The sequence below is a fragment of the Scyliorhinus torazame genome, chromosome 1 (genome assembly GCF_047496885.1).
Source record: "Scyliorhinus torazame isolate Kashiwa2021f chromosome 1, sScyTor2.1, whole genome shotgun sequence".
Lineage (NCBI taxonomy): Eukaryota > Metazoa > Chordata > Chondrichthyes > Carcharhiniformes > Scyliorhinidae > Scyliorhinus > Scyliorhinus torazame.
In genome coordinates, this window is record NC_092707.1 from 282,735,035 (window position 1) to 282,748,363 (window position 13,329).

Sequence of the window (13,329 nt, forward strand, 5' to 3'; positions counted from 1 at the left end):
TCTAACTATTTCCAAAACCCTGACTCATTCGCCACCCTTTCACACAAGATAGACACACAATGAAATAGGTAGGAAAGGTTAAAAAAAGAAGGGATTAAGAGATCTGAGAGATTTGAGGATCTTCACTGCAGAGGTTGAGGTCTGTGTCGGCGGTGATCTCTTCAGAATGCAAAGTGTTGAACCATCGATTGGTTTGGATCTTCAAGCTAGGCCACTCAGGCTGAATTCTCAGGCTGTGGGATCTCATCTAGGGACACACTTTAACTTATGTTGGACGAGCCTTACCCATGGAAGATGCACTTCAGTTCTGTTCAGTTCCTAATATGTGATCAGCTTCAGCAGACTCACCAACAGCTTGCTTCAGTTAAACTGAATATCAGAGAAGCAGTTTTTGTGAGTCCTTCGAGTGGTCTGGTGACTTTAATGGGTGAGAAATGTTCCCCTCCAGCAGCTCCATCTTCAGGCTTTAAGTATTCACCAAGTATTCTGTTTACCTGAAGGGAGTTCCAGCTAAAATTTGAGAGAGCATTCCCCTCTTCTGGGACATTCCAATGGATTCCTCTTAGCTCTGCAGTTTCAATCAAAACTTAAAGCCAAAAACACCCACAGAGTCACCCAGCAGGGCATTCCAAATTAAAAAGCACCAGTCCATGTTGAGGATCTGCTTAGCCGCAGGATTGCAACGGAGCCAATTGGGTGCTAGCGAAGTTCATCAAAATGGCATCATGGGCTATGCCAAAGAACATACTGAATCAAGGGGTTAACCTTGCATCCAAGCCACCTATCATCCTGATGCGATCATCAATTCACACGAGACGATTAGTAGAAGTGAACAGTGGTTTTAATAAGCTAGATCTGTGCCTCCCTGTGACTGCTCTGTACTGAGTGCCGCCTACAGGCTGCAGGTTTATATACCAGCCCCGAGGGGGCGGAGCCACAGGTGGAGCCCACAGGGGCATCAACATAGTACAGTACAATACAGTGGTGAATTGCAGTAGCAATACGTTCACCACATTCACCCCCTGTTAAAAATTGAAGTCCGGCGGGAGTGAAGTGGGCTTACATATAGTCTGTCCGGAGCCTTATTCGTTCTCTGTGATCGCCTCAGCTCCGACTTCGCTGCGGGCACGGGTGTTGGACTCATTGACTCCGGGAGCGTGTCGTCTGGAGCTTCATCACGGTGTGTCGGTGATGGGGGAAGGGGGGGGTGTAGGCCGTGTAGCAGCGGGGGCGGTGTTCAGGATCCCCAGGGGGGCAGGTGGTAGCCCGCCTTGAGGGATTCGGTTGGTGGTGATAGGCAGTATAGGGGGGGTCGCGTTGGTGATGGTCGCTGGGTAACCGGCGGGTGCCAGATCCCGGAGGGAGACTGTATCCCGTCATCCGTCGTGGTGCGCCACGTAGGCATACTGAGGTTTGGCATGTAGGAGCTGGACCCTCTCGATCAGGAGGTCGGACTTATGGCTCCTCATGTGCTTCCGGAGGAGAACAGGCCCCGGTGTTGTCAGCCAGGACGGAAGCGAGACCCCCGGAGATGGACTTCCTGGGGAAGACAAATAGACGGTCGTGAGGGGTCTCGTTTGTGGCTGTGCTGAGGAGCGCCCGAATGGAGTGGAGCACGTTGGGGAGGACCTCCTGCCAGCGCAAAACCGGGAGACTTCTAGACCGTGGGGCCAGAAGGACGGCCTTCCATACCGTCGCATTCTCCCTCTCCACCTGTCCGTTTCCCCGGGGGGTTGTAGCTGGTAGTCCTGCTCGAGGCAATGCCCTTACCGAGCAGGTACTGATGCAGCTCATCGCTCATAAAAGAGGAGCCCCGGTCACTGCGAACGTTAGTGGGGAAACCCAACAGGGTGAAGATGCTAAGCAGGGCCTTAATGACAGTGGCCGCGGTCATGTCGGGACATGGGACGGCGAAGGGGAAATGGGAGTACTCGTCAACGACGTTGAGAAAGTACATGTTGCGGTCAGTGAAGGGAAGGGAACCTTTGAAATCGACGCTGAGACGCTCAAAGGGGCGGGAGGCCTTCACCAGTTGGGCCTTGTCTGGCCGATAGAAGTGCGACTTGCACTCCGCGCAGACTTGCCAGTTCCTGGTCATGGCCCTGACCTCCTCGGTGGAGTAGGGCAGGTTGCGGGCCTTGATGAAGTGGAGAAGCCGGGTGACTCCCGGGTGACAGAGGTCATTGTGGATGGCCCGAAGTCGGTCATCTTGCCTGCTGGCGCATGTGCCGCGGGACAGGGCATCTGGAGGCTCATTGAGCTTCCCAGGACGATACACGATATCGTAAGTATAGGTGGAGAGTTCGATTCTCCACCTCAAGATCTTATCATTCTTGATCTTGCCCCGCTGTGTGTTGTTGAACATAAAAGCTACCGACCATTGGTTGGTGACGAGGGTGAACCTCCTACCGGCCAGGTAGTGCCTCCAATGTCGCACAGCTTCCACAATGGCTTGAGCTTCTTTTTTGACAGAAGAGTGTCGAATCTCGGAGGCGTTGAGGGTACAGGAAAAGAAGGCCACGGGCCTGCCTGCCTGGTTAAGGGTAATGGCCAGGGCAACGTCTATCGCATCGCTCTCCATCTGGAAGGGGATGGACTCGTCCACTGCGTGCATCGCGGCCTTGGTAATGTCTGCCTTGATGCGGCTGAAGGCCAGGCGGGCCTCAGTCATCAGGGGAAAGATGGTGGCTTTGATAAGTGGTGGGCTTTGTCCGCATAGTTGGGGATCCACTGGGCATAATATGAGAAGAACCCCAGGCATTCCTTCAGGGCCTTGGGGCAGTTGGGAAGGGGGAGTTTCAGGAGGGGGCGCATGCGGTTGTGGTCGGGCCCTAGGACTCCTTTTTCCACGACATAGCTGAGGATGGCTAGTCGGGTTGTGAGGAAAATGCATTTCTCCTTGTTGTAGGTGAGATTAAGGGATTGGACGATTTGGAGGAACTTCTGAATGTTAGCGTCGTGGTCCTGCTGATCATGGCTGCAAATGGTGACATTATCCAAGAACGGGAACGTGGCCCACAGCCCGTGCTGGTCAACCATTCAGTCCATCGTTCTTTGGAAGACCGAGACCCCATTGGTGATGCCGAAGGGGACCCTGAGGAAGCGAAAGAGGCGGCCATCTGCCTCAAAGGCGGTGTAGTGGCGGTCTTCCAGGCGGATCGGAAGCTGGTGGTATGCGGACTTCAGATCTACCGTGGAGAAAACCCTGTCGTGTGCAATATGATTAACCATATCCGCTATGCAAGGAAGGGGATACGCATCGAGTTGCGTGTACCGATTTATGGTCAGGCTGTAGTCTACATCCATCTGGTTCTTTTCCCCAGTCCTGACGACCACCACTTGGGCTCTCCAGGGGCTATTACTGGCCTCGATGATCCCCTCCCTCAAGAGCCGCTGGACCACCGACTTGATAAAAGCCCTGTCCTGGGCACTGTACCGCCTGCTCCTGGTGGCGATGGGTTTACAGTCGGGGGTGAGGTTCGCGAAGAGCGAGGGAGGGGTGACTTTAAGGGTCGCGAGGCTACATACGGTGAGAGGGGATAGGGTTCCGCCGAACTTCAGGGTCACGCTTCTGAGGTTGCACTGGAAATCCAGTCCTAACACGAGAGGAGCGCACAGATAGGGAAGGACATAGAGTTTAAAATTGGTGTACTCGGCAGCCATGCTGCGTGGTCTGCGGGCCTGTGAGTCGTCCCTGCGATTTTGGAACTTTGGGTCGGGCCAAGCAGACTTTGGCAAAATGTTCTTTCTTGCCGCAGTCACTGCAGGTCGCGTTCCGAGCTGGGCAACGCTGCCTGGGGTGCTGGTTCTGACCGCAGAAATAGCCAGACGGCACCCCCGGGTTGGGCGGACACCCTCAGGTCGGGTGATGGCCGTGCCTCCGGCACCCATGAGGAAATCATGTGGTTGGAGGGGAAAGCATTTAGGCTCTGGAAGGCTACCTCTAACGAGGTGTATAGTTTTGCCATCTCTTCTAGGTCGATGGCGCCCTTTTCGAGCAGGTGCTGTCTGACATAGCTGGACTGGACTCTAGCCACATAGGTGTCCCGGATGGCGAGTTCCATGTGCTGCGAGGCCATGACATCCTTGTAGTTACAGTTCTAAGCGAGTACCCTCAGGTCGCGTAGATATTCCTCCAGCGATTCCCCGGGGCGTTGACAACGTGTGGTGAGGAGATGCCGTGTGAACACTTCGTTCACCGGCCTCACGTAATGTCTTTCAGGATCACGACCGCGTCTGCGTACGTGGTTGCGTCCTCGATTAGTAAAAAGATTCTGTGGCTCACCTGGCCGTTGAGGAGACTCAACTTGTGTGCCTCGGTGACGGCGGGCGAGGAGGAAGAGGCGAGGTAGGCCTCAAAGCAGCGGAGCTATGTGAGAAGATTCCTTTGGCTTTAGCTGCCTGTGGGTCGAGTTCCAGTTGATCAGGTTTGAGGGCGGCTTCCATTGCGATATCTTAGCTTATTAAATTGATGCGACCATCAATTCACATGAGACGATTAGTAGAAATGAACAGTGGTTTTAATAAGCTAGATCTGTGCCTGCCTGCGACTGCTCTGTACTGAGTGCCGCCTACAGGCTGCAGGTTTATAAACCACCCCCGAGGGGTGGAGCCACAGGGGCACCAACACAGTACAGTACAATACAGTGGTGAATTGCAGTAGCAATACGTTTACCACACATCCTGACTTGGAAATATATTGGCAGTCCTTCAGTCACTGGTCGGGTTCCTGGAACTCCCTCCCTAACAGCTCCATGGGTGTCTGTACAACTCATGGACTGCAGTGGTTTAAGACGGTGCCTCACCACCACAAGCTCAGGGGCAATTGAGGATGTGCAATAAATGATGGCCGAGCCACCATATACGATATCCCAATAACTATTTTTTTAAATGACAGCTGCGTGGGATTCAAATTCATTTAATGAATAAATGTTGGGTGGCACAGTGGTACATTGCTTAGCATTGCTGCCTCAAAGCGCCAGGACCCGGGTTCAATTCTGGCCTTGGCCACTTGCTCATTCTCCCTGTGTCTGCATGGGTTTCCTCTGGGCGCTCCAGTTTCCTTCCAGAGTCTAACGAGGTTAGGTGGATCAGTCATGCAAAAATTGCCCCTTACTGTCCAGGGATGTACAGGTTAGATTACAACCTGTACATTAGGGCAGCATGGTAGCATTGTGGATAGCACAATTGCTTCACAGTTCCAGGATCCCAGGTTCGATTCCGGCTTGGGTCCCTGTCTCTGTGGGGTTTCCTCCGGGTTCTCCGGTTTCCTCCCACAGTCCAAAGATGTGCAGGTTAGGTGGATTGGCCATGCTAAATTGCCCTTAATGTCCAAAATTGCCCTTAGTGTTGGGTGGGGTTACTGGGTTATGGGGATAGGGTGGAGGTGTTGACCTTGGGTAGGGTGCTCTTTCCAAGAGCCGGTGCAGACTCGATGGGCCGAATGGCCTCCTTCTGCACTGTAAATTCTATGAATGATTACTGGGAGGGGTGCTGGGTGGGGTGCTCTTTCGAAGAGTCAGATGGGCCGAATGGCCTCCTTCTGCATTATAGGGATTCTATGGTAAAATGCCAGTCTATTTGATAATAAAAATTATGGGCTGTTGGTAGGAGGTGGCTGGCGTGGGCCAGTGTGGAGCAGCTGGGCTGAATAGTGTGGGCGGGGCAGAACGCGCATGCGCACAGGGGGCGCACCATGAGCTCTGCGCTGGAGAAGCCGCAGATCGTCAGCCACATCCAGAAATCTCTCAATTATACCCTCTTCGACTGCAAATGGATCCCGTGCAGCGCCAAGTTCGTCTGCATGGGCAACTTCGCCCGCGGCACCGGCGTGCTGCAGATCTACGAGGTGTCACACGGCGAGCTGGTGCTGCTCAAGGAGGTCAGTGATGAGCCCAGAGAGGCCTAGGTTTCAGGCCTAGGGGGCCTGGCCCCGGGGTTGCCATGGTGACCGAGGCTAACTCGAGCAAACTTTCTCACCACTTTTAACAGCAAATAGGAGCAGATGCATTTTTCCGAGCTTTTTCAAAAAATGTGTCTACATATACTAAGCTGGTTATTATTCGATTTCCTCATTCAAACGTCTTTCTCTCAATCGTTGAAAAAGTGGGGAACAAAAGTCATTTCCAGAACCAGGTTTTAAAGACCACCGACCTGGTGGTTGTGGCGGGTGGTTAATGAGCGGCTGGGATCTGGAATACGCTGCCTGAGAGGGCGGTGGAGGTGCATTCAGTTGTGGCTTTCAAAGAGAAGTTGATCATTGCCTGAAGAGAAATTTGTAGTGCTGTGGGGGAGTGGTACTAGTTGAGTTGCTCTTGCAGAAAGTCAGCACAAACACGACAGACCTCCTCCTGTGCTCAGAATAATTCATATGATTCTAATTGGATCGTTCTTGTGAGAGCAAAGAAGCAGGATCAGGCACGATGGGCCGAATGGCCTTCGGTTTTGTATGTCAAGAACTCACGCATTGATTACATTGCATTCATAACACAGAAACCGGCTATTCAGCCCATCCCAGGCATTTAAGTGGAACGAGGTTGCAGAATTTGGTGGTGCAGAGGGCTCCGGGTGTCCTAATACATGAATGACAAAAAGTCATTTGGTAGTACAGAACTTGATTATTGCTGGAAAGAGACATTTTGACAAAGCAGTCTTCAAGGCAATTGCATGAATAACAATGTCAGGAAAAACAACAACTTTATACTTTATGGAAAGAGAGTAATGTCACCATAGTCCTAGATGACCATAAGCTGCTTTCTCCTTTGAGGGAGGGAGCGCTGACTGGTGATGATTTAACTTGGGCGAGGGCAAGGTTGAGAGTAACCTCAGCCGGTACTGGAAGAGAATGCTGATTGGTTGTCAAGTGGACTCATTGCTAGAGGCATTGCCATGGAGAATGCATTAGTTACTTGTGGCTGACAGTTAACTGCCAAGAATTGTTTGAAAATTTAAACCAGACAACTTGACTCTGATCCAGGCAATGCACTGAAGAATGAACCAGTGAAAGGCTGTCACTTATTTTGTTTAGCTGAAACCGGCACAATGTGTGTAAGTATTCTTTTTGTCTGCAAAGAACAGGCCCTGTGTATTAATATATGTAGCTTCCAGTACATGCAAATGCACCACACAGCAAGCGTGACTGACCATATTAAATTGTCCTCCCATCCTATGTTGTTTTACCCATCGACATCCTTCTGTTACTTTCTCCCTCGTGTCATTCATGGCTCAGTTGGTAGCGTGCTCACCAATGAATCACAAGGTTCTCGGGTTTAATACCCACTCCAGGGCTTGAGCACAAAAATCAAAGCAGACCTTTCCATGCAGTACTGTGGGAGAGCTGCATGATTGGATGTGCAGCCTTTCTGATGCAAAATTAACCAAGGCTCCATTTGTCTGGGTGGGTGTAAAAAATTCCATGGCACTATTTTGAAGAAGAGCAGGGGTTTGCTTCCTACATTACGACAATGACTACACTTCAGAAAAGTACTTCATTGACTGTAAAGCACTTTTGAGACTTCTGGTGGTCACTAAACGTGCTACATAAATGCCCATTTTTTCCCTTTCATCTGCTTCTCTTGCTGTTTTAGCACATTGGGCTAAACAGCTGGCTTGCAATGCAGAACAATGCCAGCAGCGCGGGCTCAATTCCCGTACCAGCCTCCCCGAACAGGTGCCAGAATGGGGCGACTAGGGGATTTTCACAGTAACTTAATTGAAGCCTACTTGTGACAATAAGCGAGTATTATTATTATTATTATTATTATTATTATTATTATTATCTATGTTATTCACTTCAACTACTCCCCCCATGACGGGTTCCACATTCTCACCACACTCTGGATAAAGAGGTTTCTGCTGAATTCCCTAATTGGATTCACTGGTGATCATATATTTATGGTCCTCTTGTTTTAGATTCCCTCACAAGTGGAAATAATTAATATTACTTTATTATGTATTTCAAATAATAAGATGGATGTTTCAATAGCAATGATTCTAAGATCAGAAGTAGAACCTGTGATGGAACAGTGTAATTTGGGCATGTTATATTGGGATTGGATACAGTGCTGCTCTATGTAAATGGAAGAGGCATGTTAAAGCATCAGTATATTTTGCTAAAGGGTGATCGGATGTGAACTGATGTCTGCTAGTCAATATCTTGGCTTGGTCAATCACAAATGTTCCAACGAGAGGTAAGGAGGAGCTGAAAGTCAAATCCATCTGCTGATAATGGTGTCCAAGACCTGGGAGAGGGCCACTAACCTGTCCTTCTGAGTGTGTGGGTGACGGTACCGGACTTGGAGCAGAATTGGCAAAGTGTTGAAAATTAAGCTTGCCAAAACAACAAGAAAGTCACTACCTGTACTGCTACTGGACATCTGGTCTGTAGCCAGCTAACTGTTTGAACATTGTTGGTATTATACCAAAAGATGTACTTCACTGAATTATGCAAAGCTTTCCTTGTAAGGGATTCTTTTTTGCACACACAAGAGAGCCGATTGTTAGCAAATTTACCTTGCCGCCTGTGTTACTCATTGATAATGTGGCGGTAGATTAACGTAGGCCGAGTCTCTCCAACAGTTTCTTGTGCTCTCCCGATAACTCCAGTGACCTTGCCTTATAATTCAGAATTGAATGAACTGCTTGCTGGGCCACTTAATCCTCATTTTCAACTTGAAAAACATATCTTTTCAGATTGAAAAATCAAAACCTTTTAAATGCGGCACCTTTGGAGCCACCTCTTTGCAACAGCGGCACCTATCTACTGGCGACTTTGATGGAAACCTGCACATTTGGTATGTATTCAAAACCTTGAGAAACTGCTGTTGTGCCAATGGTGGTTTTGGAGCTATGACGAGAAATGTTTTGCTCTGAAGGAAAGTGTTGTCTTTCTGAAGATTGAGGAAATAACATCTTGAGAGGGATGGTATTTTTGAAACCTGCTATGACAATCTCTCCGGCTACCTTGGCAATATTTATGTGGCATTTAAATTTTCTGATTAAAGGTGATTGAATGCTGAACATGTTGCCAAAGGAATTTTCCCAGCCTTTGTAGTCAATTGGGGAAGGAAATCTTTTTCTTGCGATCATTCCAGGTGTAGATAGATAAATTATAAGTCCTGGAACTCCTTCCTTGGGTGTACCTACATCACTGGGACTCCAGCGGTTCCAGAAGGTGGCTCACCATCACCTTCTCAAGGACAATTAATGCTGGCCTAGTCAGTGGCTTCAACACACCATGAAAGAATTAAAAAAACTTTGAGTGAAAGTTTTTGTTTACTGCAAATGTTTCAGTTCTTCATAAATTAAACTGATAATTCCTGTTCAATAAATCATGGATGGCTTGTCATGCATTTTATTACCACAGGCTATAATGTTTTCTATTACCACATGCAATGCTGATTTGGGAGGGGTGGGCTCAGTGGAATTTCATGATGGAACAAAAGACCCGTCAGAGTTTCTTCACAATTCCACGTACAGGTGAAAGCAGGATTGTTGTGTTCATTTTTATCTATCCGCATGGACACCAAATGATTTTAATCACATATGGGCTGATCAGAAGCACAATGGTAAACCACGGCAGTACTTCAAAATAAAAATAAACGACTGTGGATATCGGAGATCTGAAATAAAAACAGAAAATGCTGGAAAAGATCAGCAGGTCTGGCAGCATCTGTGGAGAGAGAGGTCATGGATATAGGCTGAGAGGCGGTAGATTTAGAACTGAGGTGAGGAGGAACTACTTCTCGCAGAGGGTGGTGAATTTGTTGAACTCGCTGCCCCATAGTGCGGTGGAATCTCAGTCATTAAATGGTTTCAAGAAGGAGATAGATATATTTCTGATTTGAAAAAATGGGTTAAAGAGATATGGGCAACAGATGGGGAGGTGGATTTAAGACTAGGAAGAGATCAGCCATGATCTGATGGGATGGTGGAGCAGTATCGAAGGGCTGAATTGTCTACTTCTCCTAATTCCTATGTTTTGAGTCCAATATGACTCATCTTTGGAACTGGTACTGAAGAACCATATTACTCGAAACCTTAACGCTCAGATATTGCCACTTTCTGACACTTTCAGTTTTTATTACTGCAATACTTTGCCAAACATAATCATGGACCAATTCAATGGATGTCCATGGTCACACGCCCCCTCATACGTATGGAACCTGAAGGAGGAGGATTGACCAATATTTAACATTACGCTGTGATGCTCCTCAAAGTTTAAACAAAAATGAATGCAGGTGAATTTTTTTGTTTGAAAAATGGTGTTTTCGTCCCCTCCATCCCATGCTACTCTCCTGTTTCACTTGATTCAGGGCCCTTTTCAGTTTGAAAATATTTGCCAGAACGATACCAGGGATTAGCAGGTTAAATGATGAGGACAGGTTACATAAAATGCTTTGTATTTCCTGTGAATTTTGAAGGTTCAGGGGTGAGCTAATCGTAGTGTTCAAAATGTTCAAAGGATTTGATGAGGTAGACCAGTGACGAACTCTATGATACATTTTACTATATTAAAGATATTGGTCGGAATTCTCCATCCGCTGGGATTCTCTTTTCCCACTGGCAGTGCACCCCGCCCATGAGTTTCCCAACGGCATGGAGTGGTTTCGATGGGAAATCCCATCGACAAGCGGTGGGAGTAGAGAATTCCCGGCACGCCGCCAAGAAACAGGTGGCAATATGGGGTGTGAATGCAGGTTATATAACACATTTTATAAACTTCTTACAGCGTTTCACAGGGATACATTTGGACAAAATTGACACCAGTCCAAAAACTAAATATTTAGAGCTGTGATTGAAGGCCTGGTCAAAGATAGAGGGCATGATTCTCTGTTTCAGCGGCTAGTTCCCAGCTCGAAGGGAGAATTTGCGAAGGGTTTTACGACGTAAAACTCGGAGCCGACCCCTCAATGATTCTGCGACCTGTGAGTGGTGAGCAGCGTCGCCGGGTGAAACCCGTGGCTCCCCGCTGCAAAAACGGCCGGAGAAAGGCCGGGTCCTTGACCGTGCATGCGCATGGCGACGGCCTGCAGCGGTCGCGCCGTACACATGCCACCGGCCATGCGCCGTATAACAGGCCACCTCCGGCCACCCCCCACCTATCCCCCCCAGCTCTCCCAGGGTAAATTGTTAGAAGGTAATCTGAGGGACAGGATCTACAGGCATTTAGACAGGTAAGGGCTAATTAGGGAAAGTCAGCATGGCTTTGTAAGGGGAAAGTAATGTCTCACAAATTTGATTGAGTTTTTTGAAGGGGTAACCAAGAGGGTAGATGAGGGCAGTGAGTCGCTGTTGTCTACATGGACTTTAGTAAGGCCTTTGACAAGATACCGCATGGTAGGTTGTTGCAAAAGGTTAAATCTCATGGAATCCAGGGTGAAGTAGCCAATTGGATACAAAATTGGTTTGGCGACTGAAGCCAAAGGATGGTTGTGGAGAGTTTTTCAAACTGGAGGCCTGTGACCAGCGATGTGCCTCAGGGATAGGTGTTGGGTCCACTGGTTTATATATATATATGATTTGGATCAGAATGTAGGCGGCATGGTTAGTAAATTTACAGATGACACCAAGATTGCTGGTATAGTGGGTAGTGGAGAAGGTTATATAAGATTGCAACAGGATCTCGACCAATTGGGCCAGTGGGCCGATGATGGCAGATGGAGTTTGATTTGGATAAAAGTGAGGTGATGCATTTTGGTAGATCCAATCAGGGTAGGACCTACTCAATTAATGGTAGGGAGTTGGGGAGAGTTACAGATCAAAGAGATCTAGGGGTACAGGTTCTGAGCGCCTTGAAGGTGGAGTCGCAGGTGGACAGGTTGGTGAAGAAGGCATTCAGCATTCTAGGTTTTATTGGTCAGAATATTGAATATAGGATAGGGACGTCTTGGGCAGCACGGTGGCCTAGTGGTTAGCACAGCTGCCTCAAGGCGCTGAGGTCCCAGGTTCGATCCCGGCTCTGAGTCACGGTCCGTGTGGAGTTTGCACATTCTCCCCGTGTTTGCGTGGGTTTCGCCCCCACAACCAAAAATGTGCAGAGTAGGTGGATTGGCCACGCTAAATTGCCCCTTAATTGGAAAAAATAATTGGGAAATCTAAATTTATATTAAAAAAAAAAAAAGATGGGGACATCTTGGTGAAGTTGTACAAGACATTGGTAAGACCACATATGGAACACTGTTCAGTTCTGGTCATCCTATTAAAGGAAGGATATTATTAAACTAGAAAGAGTGCAGAAGAGATTTACGAGGATGCTACCAGGACTTGATGGCCTGAGTTGTAAGGAGAGGCTGAATAGGCTGAGACTTTTTTCCCTGGAGCGTAGGAGGCTTAGGGGTGACCTTATAGAGGTCTATAAAATAATAAGGAGCATCGATTAAGGTAGATAGTCGACATCTTTCCCAAAAGTAGAGGAGGCTAGAACTATAGGACATGGGTTTAAGGTGAGAGGGGAGAGATACAAAAGAGACCAGAGGGGAAATTTCTTCACACACAGGGTGGTGAGCATCTGGAAGGGGCTGCCAGAGGCAGTGGTAGAGGCGGGTACAATTTTTTCCTTTTAAAAAGCAGTTAGATAGTTACATGGGCAGGGTGGGTATAGAGGGATATGGGCCAAACGCAGGCAATTGGGACTAGCTTAGTGATAGAAACTGGGCGGCATGGGCAAGCTGGGCCGAAGGGCCTGCTTCCATGCTGTAAACATCGATGACTCTATGACTCTTGCAGAAGCCCCCCCCCCCCCCTTACCGGCCAGCGGCATAGATCCCTGCCGGGTTTGGCAGAGCTGGACACAGTCCGCAGCCGCCATGCCGGGTTCACGACTGCTGAGACCACATGTGGTCGGGAACTTGGTCCATCTGGGGCGAAGCATCATGGGAGGGCCTGCTGATGATGCACCAACGCTGTAGCAAGGGTGCGCGACGCAATGATGTCATTTCAGAGGGGGCGGACCATAGCTGACCGGCGTCAAATTGGCGCCAGCCCCGATTTGGGTGTTGGAGTCGATTCTCCGCCCGATTGCCGATTACGATATCGGTTTTGGGCAACGGAGAATCCCGCTCATTGTTTTTTCAAAGAGTGTGTTAAAGGAGGCGAGGGCGAGGTTTATTGAGGGAATTCCATGACCCATGGGCTACAGCAGCTGAAGGAACGGCCTCCGGCAGTGGAGTGAAAAATGTGTGAGGTGAGCTAGAGACCAGAGTTGGAAACAATTCTCCAAGGGCTGGCGGGCTGCAGTAATTGACACAGAGAGGACAATATCCCAGAAAGCCTGTAAGAAGAGGAAATTTGGTGGGCGTAAGTAAATGGGTGAGATTCTCCGGCCTCCCA

The 13,329-nt window shown here is 48.8% G+C and overlaps 1 protein-coding gene across 1 annotated transcript in view; it reads left to right on the forward strand.

Moving 5' to 3' along the window:
- The first annotated feature begins 5,668 nt into the window (after positions 1–5,668).
- The window catches only part of dnaaf10 (dynein axonemal assembly factor 10), a 30,340-nt gene continuing 22,679 nt past the window's right edge, over positions 5,669–13,329 (forward strand). Inside the window, exons 1-2 of the mRNA XM_072506833.1 lie at positions 5,669–5,881; positions 8,692–8,792. Coding sequence (XP_072362934.1) covers positions 5,696–5,881; positions 8,692–8,792 — 287 coding nt within the window. The 5' untranslated portion in view covers positions 5,669–5,695. The remainder of the gene's footprint in view (positions 5,882–8,691; positions 8,793–13,329) is intronic.